Source organism: Pelophylax lessonae (assembly GCF_965119305.1).
Source record: "Pelophylax lessonae genome assembly, chromosome: 6".
Taxonomy (NCBI): domain Eukaryota; kingdom Metazoa; phylum Chordata; class Amphibia; order Anura; family Ranidae; genus Pelophylax; species Pelophylax lessonae.
Window position 1 is genome coordinate 71,750,394 of NC_138773.1, and position 12,404 is coordinate 71,762,797.

The 12,404-nt window shown below is 43.9% G+C and overlaps 1 protein-coding gene across 1 annotated transcript in view; it reads right to left on the bottom strand.

Annotated features, from left to right (window-relative positions):
• Nucleotides 1-9,404: 9,404 nt before the first annotated feature.
• LOC309559020 (coronin-7-like) overlaps nucleotides 9,405-12,404 on the bottom strand; it is a 344,039-nt gene continuing 341,039 nt past the window's right edge. The window contains exon 28 of the mRNA XM_082262130.1: nucleotides 9,405-10,021. Within this exon, the coding sequence (XP_082118256.1) occupies nucleotides 10,016-10,021 (6 nt within the window). The 3' untranslated portion in view covers nucleotides 9,405-10,015. The remainder of the gene's footprint in view (nucleotides 10,022-12,404) is intronic.

A 12,404-nucleotide genomic window follows, 5' to 3' on the forward strand; every position in this document is an offset into this window, starting at 1 on the left:
TAACTTTCTGCTATAAAAAACATACCCAATAAAAAAATTTAAAAATCAAAATCTTAACATTTTAGGCCAATTTGTTTTCTGCTACATATTTTTGGTAAAAAAAATCACAATGAGCGTATTTTGATTGGTTTGCGCAAAAGTTATCACATCTACTAACTACGGCAAAGATTTAGGTCATTTTTATTGTTTTTTTTTTTACTATTAATGGCGGCAATCTGCAATTTTTTGCGGGACTGTGACATTGCGGCGGACAGATCGGACCCCTGACTGACATTTTTGGGGGGGCCAGTGACATTACTACAGTAATCAGTGCTAAAAATATGAACGGTTACTGTAATAAGGACACTGGCAGGGAAGGGGTTAACACAGTTAAGTGATCAAGTGGTTAAATGTGTACCTAGGGGCGTGTTTCTAACTGTGGGGGGGGCGTGTCTTGTGAAATGATCATAGAGACTTGTGTTCCTATATAGAAGGATCACAGGTGCTCTGTGATCATTGCAGAGAGAAGAACGGTCAGCTGTGTTTACAACAGCTGCCAGTACTTCTCTCTCAGCGGGGATCGATCGCGGGTGTCAGGCGGCATCCCCACTGCCACCCCCTAGCTGCAGGCACATGACCGGCATATACCTACGTCGGTTCACGCAGGAGGGCCGCCCTGCCGCAGTATAACTGCGGCGGGAGGCCAGGAAGTGGTTAATGTCTAAACCGCTGGAAACAAAAGTGATTACACCCCTAAGTTAAATATCCAAATTGGGCCGAAAGTTTCAATATTTTGTGTAGCCACCCTTATTTTCCAGCACTGCCTTAACCCTCTTGGTCGTGGAGTTCACCAGAACTTCACAGGTTGCCACTGGAGTCCTCTTCCACTCCTCAATGACAACATCACAGAGCTGGTGGATGTTAGAGACCTTGCGCTCCTCCACCTTCTGTTTGAGGATGCCCCACAGATGCTCAATAGGGTTTAGGTCTGGAGAAATGCTTGGCCAGTCCATCACCTATACCTCAGCTGCTTTAGAAAGTCAGTGGTCATCTTGGAGGTGTGTTTGGGGTCGTTATGTTTGAATACTGCCCTGCGGCCCAGTCTCTGAAGGGAGGGGATCATGCTCTGCTTCAGTATGTCACAGGACATGTTGGCAATCATGGTTTCCTCACTGAACTGTAGCTCCCCAGTGCTTGACTGCAGGCAAGGCACACTTGTCTTTGTTCTTCTCTTTGTTCTTCTCACCTGGATGCCGCCACACACACTTGACTCCATCTGAACCAAATAAGTTTATCTTGGTCTCATCATACCACAGGACATGGCTCCAGTAATCCATGTCCTTAGTCTGCTTGTCTTCAGCAAACTGTTTGCAAGCTTTCTTGTGCATCGTCTTTAGAAGAGGCTTCCTTGTGGGATGGCAGTCATGCAGACCAATTTGATGCAGTGTGCGGCGTATGATCTGAGCACCGACAGGCTGACCCCCCCACCCCTTCCAACCTCTGCAGCAATGCTGGCAGCACTCATACATCTATTTCCCAAAGACAACCTCTGGATATGATGCTGAGCATGTGCACTCAACTTCTTTGGTTGACTATGGCGAGGCCTGTTCTGAGTGGAATCTGTCCTGTTAAAACCACTGTATGGTCTTGGCTACCATGCTGCAGCTCAGTTTCAGGGTCTTGGCAATCTTCTTATAGCCTAGGCCATCTTTGAGGATCTGAAAAAAAGAATTGTGGCTCTACATAGAGAGTTCTTTGCCATGAGGTGCCATGTTGAACCTCCAGTGACCAGTATGAAAGAGTGAGAGCAATAACACCAAATTTAACACACCTGCTCACCATTCACACCTGAGACCTTGTAACACTAATGAGTCACATGACACCGGGGAGGGAAAATGGCTAATTGGGCCCAATTTGGACATTTTCAGTTAGGGGTGTACTCACTTTTGTTGCCAGAGGTTTAGACATTAATGGCTGTGTGTTGAGTTATTTTGGGAGGACAGCAAATTTAAACTGTTATACTAGCTGCACACTCACTACTTTACGTTGTAGCAAAGTGTCATTTCTTCAGTGTTGTCACATGAAAAGATATAATAAAATGTTTAACCAAAATGTGAGGGGTGTACTCACTTTTGTGAGATACTGTATATGTATAGATGGAAACTCAAAAATATATAAAGCCACAGTATACACCCCCACATTTAAAATAAAATAGAGGAAAAAAAAGACTAAGAAAGAATAGATGAATCCCTATCAAATTCAAACAAACCCTCTGCATTCGAGCAACAGAAAAAGAAAAAGAAATAATAAATAAAATCATTCCTTATACAAAATCACAGAACCACATATTAATGCTTTAAGAGAGTATTGAATTAACAGTATATAGTGTAGTAACAAATGAATACTTGTAAAAATGGGACACAGCCCATTCAAAGTTCAAATCTATTGGCTTCCTAGTAAGGGCTAAAAATCCAAAATACCTCTTTTTTGCATAGCATCCTGAACTTATCACCCCCTATAATTGGCAATGAGATTCTTTCCAGTCCTTGAATCACCAGACTGGAAACATCTTTATTGTGATGTTCATTCCAGTGTTTAGCCATATTAGTGGCATGAGTCCTCTCTACGTCATAAAGATGGTCCCTAAGGCGGTCTCTCAACTTGCGGGTCGTTCGACCCACATATTGCATGTGGCAATATTTACATGTAATAACATAAACCAAATACTTGGTATTACAATTAATAAATGATGAAATCTTAAAAATCCTGCCAGTGGAGGCTGAATGGACCATATCACCTCTTTTAATATTAAGGGCAATAGAAACATCCACTCTTTACCTCTCGATTTATCTCGTTGATTTACCTCATTGATTTACCTCTTGATTTACCTCGTTGTAACCAAGTGTGAACGAGGTCTGGTGCTGGTATACAAGCTAGGGGACAAAACCTTTACCAGAGAGGGGGTTCTGCGGGAAACTGTCCTAATTCCCCTGAATATTATCTGGGCATAAATCGGATCATTGGACAGCACTGGAAGATATTTAGGAAATTTTTCTTAACTTTATAAAATTCTAAACTGAAAGGGAGTGGAAAACACAGAAATGTTCATTTGCTGAGGACCTCCACCATGATTATCCCTCTGTCTAATATTATTATTTTTATTTCGATTATTACTTTTATCCAATAGCAGACTATCACGTGGAGTCTCCTCAGCCATTCTAATAGCCCTCTTAAGTATGTGTCTGGAGTGTCCCCTATCTTCAAATCTATGCATCCTATGAGCAGCCTCTTTCTTGAAATCTTTATCATTACTACAAATATGTTTCAGTCTAAGAAACTGGCCAACGGGTATCCCCCTTATAGTGTGTTTCAGATGGCTGGAATCCCCCTAAAAGTGTGTTACCCACAGACGGCTTTCTATAAAGACTAGAACAATTTTATTGCCCTCACTTGTCAATAGAACATCCAAAAACTCGATAGATTTGGAATCCATATGTCCTATAAACTGGAGATTTAAATCATTATTGTTCATACACTGCAGTCAATCATCCAGGCTGACCACATCGCCAGAAACGATGAACAGTAGATCGTCTATATAGTGACAGTAAAACGTGATGTCAGTCCGACAGGGATGCTGAGTCCAAAAATGCGGGACCTCTCCCACCACCCCATAAAGAGGTTGACTAGAGATGGGGAAAACCAAGTCCCCATAGATGCCCCACACCTTTGGAGATAGCAATCAGCGTCAAACAAAGAAATTGTGGGTAAGCAAATATTTTAAGCATAACAAAATGAACTCCTGGAGAACAAGGGAATATTCACCAGACTTCCTCAGAAAAAATGAAACAGCCTGCAAACCCAAACCATGTTGAATGGAGGAATAGAGGCTTGCGACATCACAAGTAATCCATCTATAATCATCACTCCACTCTAAGTTATTTAATTTTCTCAGAAGGCGTTTAGTAAGGAAGCCTGGTAAATTTGACACTAGGGGCTGTAGTTGATGATCAACCCATAGACCAAGACTATGTGCCTATCCGTTAGGGGATTTACCCCTTATGAACTTTAGGGAGATGATGGAAAACGGGCATGACTGGAAATTCCTGGATAAACATCTCTCCTTCTTCCTGTGAAAAAATCCCCACAGCAACTGCCCTATCCAACAATGTAAATAATTCCTTCCTGAAATGTGGCGTGGGATCCTCCTTAAGCCTCTGATAGGTGACTGTATTGGATAACTGGTGTATTGCTTCTTTTTTATACACTTCTGAGTCCAAGACTACAACCGAGCCCCCTTTGTCTGCATTCCCGATGACTATACTGCCATCCTCACTAAAGCTCCTAAGCACAGTCTTTTCTGGAGCATCAAGGTTATCCAAAACATGATCACCATGGGAATTGCAGGCTGGATGGGTCAAATCCCTCTACACAAGTTTTTGAAATAGATCCGTGTCCTTACACATGAGTCGACCGGGTAAAAATCTGATATTAATTTAAATGAGACCATAGTATGGCCGTCCAGAGGGTCCCCAGGGCAAGGACATGATTCGTCAGCCAACTCAACTAAATGATTTAAAGCACACATATCAGAAAACAATTGGGGAGAGGGAGGACACTCACCGTGAAAGATGTATCCTCCAAAATATCCTCAACGCCACCTGACTCATTAAAGTAGTGCTTCTTCAAGGTAAGTGTACGTGCAAATTTAATAACATCAAGCAATGTCCCAAACAAATCAAAATGCCTGGTAGGGCAAAAATTAAAACCTTTAGATAACAAAAAAAGTTCTGAGTCACTCAAAGTTTGTTGAGATGGATTTACCACATTAGAAATCGGTGCTACATAGGACCTCGTAGATGATACCGGCCACTGCTTGCTCCGTTTGTGTCTCCTTCCTCCCCTCCTTGTTTTCCTGCTTTTTTCTTGAATCCTTGGCCATTCCTGTTTAAATTCCGTGGACCTAAGGTGCAATCTCCACTGATCGGCCGACTAGCTAATTCAGGCGATGAATCTGAGGCTGTGGCTGCTAGCGTATTGTCAGCTTATTCACTCTCCTGGTCTGAAAAACGGACCCGTTTTATAGTAAAAGCTTTACACGGGCGGCCAGAGAAGTGGGAAGGTTTTCTCCATGTGTATAAATTGTTACTTTCATAATCAATGCGATCTCTTGTCATCTTATCCTTCTTGCTAGAAATAACACCTTTTTCCAATTTATCCAATTTCTTATTAAGACGGTTATCCAGATCAGAGAAGCCACTGTGATTTTGTGATGCTGATAAGTCCGTCTGTATAATAGACATCTCCCCCTGCAAATGTAAAGGACCTTCTTTTCACTGGCCACCGCTGTGAGTATGAAAGCCACTCACATGGATGTATAGAACATTAGACTCAGTGAAAGATCACAAGGACGCAACGCATTGGAACGGTAGCGGGTGACGTTACTTCCTGTCCAGATCAGAAGTCGGTCAAATTGGTGCTCCTTGTGATGTTCCACTGAGTCTGATGTTATATACACCCATGTAAGTAGCTTTTTACTATGTTTTTAACATTTATTAAATATACTGTACTATGGAAGTGACTCATTCCTTTGAGCTGAACACCCTGGGAATATCAGGAGATTGAGTGGATTTATCCCATCCATGGGGAGCATTAGAGATTGATTAACAAAGTGCTCACTGACCCTTGGGGTCATTTGATGGAGGTAAGCGTGCATGCTGGCTGGTGAAGGATCACAGTCACTTTGTGTAGATAGATTGAATTCAGTACAACTGGCCTGCCCATAGATGGATTGAAATTTGTCCGGTTACTGCTGAACTGACCGCATTTTGATCAGTCTATAGCCAGGGTAAATTGGACCTTTAAATCTATGCATCCTATGAGCGCACCTTTAGCGCACCTGATTTTCTATACACAATTTTACCCCCATTTGGTTCTAAGGTTGCAGCTTTATTTTTCACCAGATCCTGCGCACCAATTATTTTATACACATAAATTGGACCTTTACCCTCCTTGGGAAGTTACCCCTTCTCGAACCCCTCCTCCCCAACTCTACACAAATAGGGCAATGTTTTTTCTTTTTCTTCGTTCTTTTTTTTTTCCTTTTAAAATCACGGCTCCGTTCCTCCATAATGCTCGCTGGGGCACCTGGGATATGCACATCACATATCTCAGGAAGCCTTGAGTCTTCTATTTAGTTAGTAGGAGGGGGGGGTCGGCCTAGCGGCACGTCAACCCGTGGCCCACCAGCTGAACCCGGTAGAGCCGGCGGGCCTCTCGATGACGTCACGGGTAAGATGGTGGTGCGGGACTTGAAGGTTGTTAACAGGACAACGCTGGATCTGGTGGCTGGGTGAGTATCCATACTGTGCCTACAACACCACCAGGAAAACAGGGGTATTAAAAAAAAAAGGAAAGGGGGGTAAGCTGAAGCTCCTCTTTAAGAGCTCTCTTGGATGGGTGGCCAGGAGGCAGTAGAAGCAGGCAGCTGAAATTTGGTTTTACTGATTCCTGCCCCCAAATTGTAACAATACAGCAAGACAAGGCTGTACTCATGCTGATTAAAGAGGAAGTAAACCCTCCTCTGACACTTATACCTATAGGTAAGCCTATATTAAGGCTTACCTATAGGTAGTGTAAAAATCTCCTAAACATGTACCGTTTAGGAGATATTTACCTTACATGCAGCCAGTGTCGTCACTGGCGAATGCGCTCTGAAGGAACGGCCGCTGGTGCCGTTTCTTCAGAGCCCCGTGCCTTGACCGTCGGCTCCCGCGCGTGCGCGGGAGTGACGTCACCGCGGCTCCGGCCAATCAGATGGCCACGATCCCGGAAGACGGGCGACTGAACATGTCGCCCGTCATACAGGTGAGTGAGCGGCACGACGGGGGCTCGTTCTTAGGTAAGTATTTCATAATGAGCTAGTATGCGATGCATACTAGCTCATTATGTGTTTCTCTTTCAGGTTACAGAAAAAAAAAAAAACGTTCATGGGTTTACAACCTCTTTAATGCTTGGCGGCTCAGTCCCTCAATGTAATATTGCTTTTTGTCAATATTGAAATTAAGAAAAAAAAAAACCCACAAAAAGCAGGCATTCAGGAAGTGGATGTAGCACCTCACCCACTCCTGTGTAGCCAGACAGCGCAGGGACCCCCCTGTGCTTCCGGGTCCCATAGCAATCCCGATGTCTGCTTTGGCTATAGGTTTGCCATTGATTGGTCTAAGAGCTACCTAAAGCGATGTACATACTGAAGTGTAGCTGAAAACAGTACTTTATATAGGACCACAAATGCCCATTAAAAGTAAAAAAAACAGAGACAACACAGAGTGACATTTTATCAATTTTATTAGAAGTATAAGGCAGACCCTGCTCTGCAGGGCAGATTTGGCAGTGCCGCCGGTAATCCCTGTGTTAGTAAAGTATATGGCTTCTATATGGCAGGTAAACATTAGACAGGGAGTTACCAGAACATCTCATGAGATGCGTTCCCTTATTTCAGATTTTATCAGTAAAATGTTAGTCCCTGAAAACTGATGTTTCAGCTTTTAACAGATGCCTGACGGCTGGCTCACCCTCCAGGTTCTTATATTTCCTTAGGATTCTGGTGCTTTACGCAAACAAGGCTACAAATACACTCACCATATGTGGCCACTGTAATGGGGTCTTGCTATCTTTTTTGCACTTTTCATTTATTTAACAAAGATTAAGGACTAAGATTTCTCATGCTGGAACAAGAGGAGTATCCAAGGCTGGGATGCAGAACCAGCAACTCTAGCAGATAGACTTTACTTGTGAAGACCACAAAATGTGACAAGTCAGTGGAGGATTCAACTCACAGAGGACTATCCATAACCAGAATATCAGTACTGGACAAAATAAACCTTTAAAGAGGCAATGACAGCATTGGCGCATTGACACTTCCATTGCTGACTTGTTTTTGAAGGTACAAGCTGTTAGGCACTTATCTTTACCTGGTGATGGCTATTTGGGTAGGAGGTTATGTTTCATATTGAAGCCTTTGGACATATGTGGTATTAGGCTTCTTGTTGGCCAATAGGTACTTCACCAATCACTGGGGGATCTTACATTTGGGCTCCTTTCACACGACACTGATCCCCTTCTGATCAGAACAAAGTCCATCCTGTGTGAAAGGGGTCTAAATCTTGAAGTGCATCTTGAATTATGAAAGATAATAGCACCAGGGACAGATTCTCCAATTATTCCAATCCTTTGGTGCTCCATTATTTTTTTCAGTTTGCTTCTTGGTGAGTCACTGACAAATTTGAAGCTACAAAAGTGTCAGGACACCAAATATGCACATACTTGTACCTGGCCACAGTTCCCATCAGGCCTGGGCTGGGACAAAAAAACAGGCCTGGGAATTTTAGACTCAGCAGCCAATTTTTCCAGGGAACTGGGAAGGGGCAGGCGTTTGCAGGGGTAGTTGGTGACATGACATTCATTGAGTCGGTCCTCCCAACTGTAATGTAAGGAGGCACTGTGATATAAAGGAGACTGTACTATAAAGGGGCACTGTAATGATCACAGTGCCCCTTTACATCCCAGTCCCCTTTATATCAAAGTGCATCTTTACATTACAGTGCCCCTAGCAATCACAACCCCCCTTCACAGTGCCCCTTTCAGTTATGCCCCCCCCCTTTTCTTTCTAATCACAGTGCCCCCTTTTACTCTCTGCCTCCCTTGTCCTACTTCCAAAGAGAAAAAGTGACCGCACTCAGAGATGAATGAACTTGAAGTGTTTATTCCCATTAATAAAAGACAACGGTGCATCGAACAGACATGGACACGGTTGACGCGTTTCACGACTCTGTAGGTCGCTTACTCATAATGAGTAAGCGACCTACAGAGTCACGAAACGCGTCAACCGTGTCCATGTCTGTTCGATGCACCGTTGTCTTTTATGAATGGGAATAAACACTTCAAGTTCATTCATCTCTGAGTGCAGTCACTTTTTTTCTTTGGAAGCTTGATTACTGGACGGCGGATCCGACCAGCACCTGGATATCTGTGCCTCACCTGAGCGGCTTTCCCTGTGTTGCTTGAATGATCTCTCCCTTGTCCTACATTTGGCAGGGCAGAAACAGGATTCAGCCTGCGTGCCCTCTCCAGGGTCTCTGGCTCCGCCGATGATGTCATCCTATTAGCAGGGCAGGGGGCAGGAGGAGCTGCAGATCTGAACAGAGGGCGGGAGCTGCCCAACTTGTTGTGGTTGCAGAGCTGATCTGTGTATTCTGACAGTGCAGGACTCCTCCTGCTGTCAGAATACAATGGCACAGCAGGGAGGATTCCCTCATCCACCTCCATTGTGTGGATGGGGAAATTGGTTCAGTTTTTGTCTTTTAGCCAGCGGTGTTGGCAAGGTTTAGTTATCAGTGGACACACCAAATCATTCCCTTCTTTTTATCTGTGGAGGAATCCACGCTGAGAGCTTATCAATGGACAACACAGTAAAGTAACTTAGAAATGAATTAAGGTGCAAAAGAAGCTCTCACAATAGTTGATAAATCTTGATGTCAGAATCCTGTCATATAAGAAACTGGTGGCTGAGTCAGTATCAGTTTTGGGTGGACTGATCGAGTTAAGCAGCTAGTCTGGACCATTAACTGAATATGTTATGCTGCAAGGAAATGGATTGAGATGTCTGCTTTTGTAAACTGCTAGAGTAATGGGGAAAGGGGGGGGGGGTGGTAAAAAGGAAATGACATCTGTGCTTGTAATATCACAAGTGGACCAAGTTCTTGTACAAGACAGGCAAACACTGCACAATGATCTCACAGGTCAGATGACCAGCTTTTTCGTGAAGCCTGTGTACTTGGCGCACAGTGCGCGGCTCTTATGTAGCATGTTGGTCCGGTTTGTAACTGGCCAGGAATGCTGGGAGTATGTAAACAATTGGCCTGAGTTTATTTTTCCCTGGGATTGGAATGTAGTCGCTGAACCGCCTTCCGAGCCATTTCCAGTTACACGGGAGAGGGGGAAGAGGTGAACAGGCAGCTGGGAGCACCAGGGGTCGCCGCTAATCCTGTAAGAGAGAAAACACAGACCTGTGAGCCAAGACCTGCAGCTCTATGTGCGCAAACAGGAACAAGGGAATGTACTAGCATGTGGACTATTATATGAGATATACGATTTTTAAAGTGGAAATCTCTTTTTTAGTGTTGAATAGAGCACTGGTGGGATTAGAACCTCTGCTGTTTTTTTTTTTTTTATTTATTGCTGTCAGTATCCTCTGACAGTGAGAGATTTCTTCTCACTTGTGTGGTCAAAGAACAGGAAGTGAAGAGAAATCTCCATAGTGGGGGCACAGATAGTAAAAAAAGGTTCTAAAAAAGAACTAAAAAGAAGAGTTTTGGTTGTATTTTCACTTTACCGAAGCACGGGTTACATTTATATAGAATTCTGGAGCGGGTCAGTGAAGTCTACAGTGCAAAGGATTCTGGGAGGCAGGAAACATGTACTTCCACTGAAAACAAAGTTTCAATATGTTAGGCACCTTCCTAAATGTTTTAGTTTCCTGGCTTCTAGAATTGGTATAGCTTTCTTAAAGTTTATATAAAGCCAAGGAAATTTTAAAGAGGAAGTAAACTTCCATCTTTAAGTTTTACCTATAGGTAAGCCTATAATAAGGCGTACCTATAGGTAGCGTAAATATCTCCTAAACATGCACCGTTTAGGAGATATTTACTGACGTAGCAGCCTGTTACGTCATTGGCACATTCGCTCTGAAGAAACAGCCGCCTGTGCCGTTTCTTCAGAGCAGTGTGCCAGGACTGGCGGCTCCCGCCCGCATGTGCAGTGTGCTGTGACTGTCCGGAACCGCAAACCCGGAAGGAAGACCAGGTGTAGATGGACATTGCATCGCTGGAACGCTTTGTTTTCAGGTAAGTTTCACATAATGTGCTAGTATGCGATGCATGCTACCACATTATGCATTTTCCTTGCAGGTAAGGCAGGAAAAAAAAAGAAACGTGCAGCAGTTTACAACTGCTTTAAAACCTCAGAATGAATTACTGTCAGTGTTCCTGCTAGGGACATTGACCCTCTTTATTAGCCCTGGTGACCATTGTCTCCAGCATAGAAAGTGATGAGAAATTTAAGCGGTAGTTAACTTTTGCCTACAGGTAAGCCTATAATAAGGCCTATAATAAGGCTTACCTGTAGGTAAAATTAATATCTCCTAAACCTGCACGGTTTAGGAGATATTCGCCCTGCATGCAGCCGGTGACACCAGCGGCACATGCGCTTTGAAGGTTTGGCAGACCTTCAGAGCTCCTTGCCGGAAAGTGAACTCCTGCGCGCATGCGCAGGAGTGACGTCATCGCAGCTCCGGCCACTCACAGCGCCGGACCCGCCGAACCCGGAAGAGACGCCAAAGGAAGATGTCAGCTCCCTCAGCGGTGTCCAGGCAACCATGTCAGGGCTTCGTTCTAAGGAAAGTATTTCATAATGAGTTAGTATGCATACTAGCTCATTCTGCCTTTGTCCTGCAGGGTTTGTTTGTTTTTTTGAGGATACAACCGCTTTAAATATTAGTGTTGTCACAGGGGCAGGACATGATTGAAAATCTTGCCATGGAGACACCTTTTCTGGTGACTAAAGTTAAGCTGGCCATAGATGGATAGAATCTCGGCCAGTTCAGCAGGGACTGGCAGAGTTTCGAACCATGTATGGGCAGGCTGAATGTACCTGAGTTGATCGATCAACTTGAGTATAACCAGCATGCCAGATTTTTACATGTGATTATTGCCAGCAGCTATAGCCGCTAGCAATAATTACTGTGAGTTCTCCTGGCCAGGATGGTTACCCCCTACCCCCTGGGAGCTATTGTCTGTCTGCTAGTATTGTGTCCAATTCACCTCCTTACCATCATCACAGTAAGTGTTGATGGTAAGAAGGGGAATTGAGCGATTTTCTTTCCTGCAAACCGTGATTATAGTAAGAAAATCGCTCCATCTATGGCCAGCTTTAGCCCTACACAGTTCCTGCTGAATCAGGCATAATTTGAGCCATGAGTGGCCCTTATTAGTACCACCCAGCTTTACAAATGTCGATTTGGAAGTAGACTTGAGGCAGGTGAAAGGTATTAGCCATGCAGTGACTACATCCTATCAGATGCAGTCATTTTAACCCCCGTTCACACTGAATGTGGCTTTGAAATCACGCAACTTCAGCGCAATTTCAAGGCCGCAGGACAGTGCGATTTTATCTGCGGCTTGCTGACATCTGTGCGATTTCATGCACAGATGTCAATGCAAGTCGCACATGAAGTCACCAAAAATAGTGCAGTAACTATTTTTTTAATCACGCTATTTCAAATTGCACCTATTAAGACGGTGCCATAAAAATACATTAGATGGGACTTCGGTGTGATTTGTAAATCATATGTCGCACCGGCGTAAACGGGG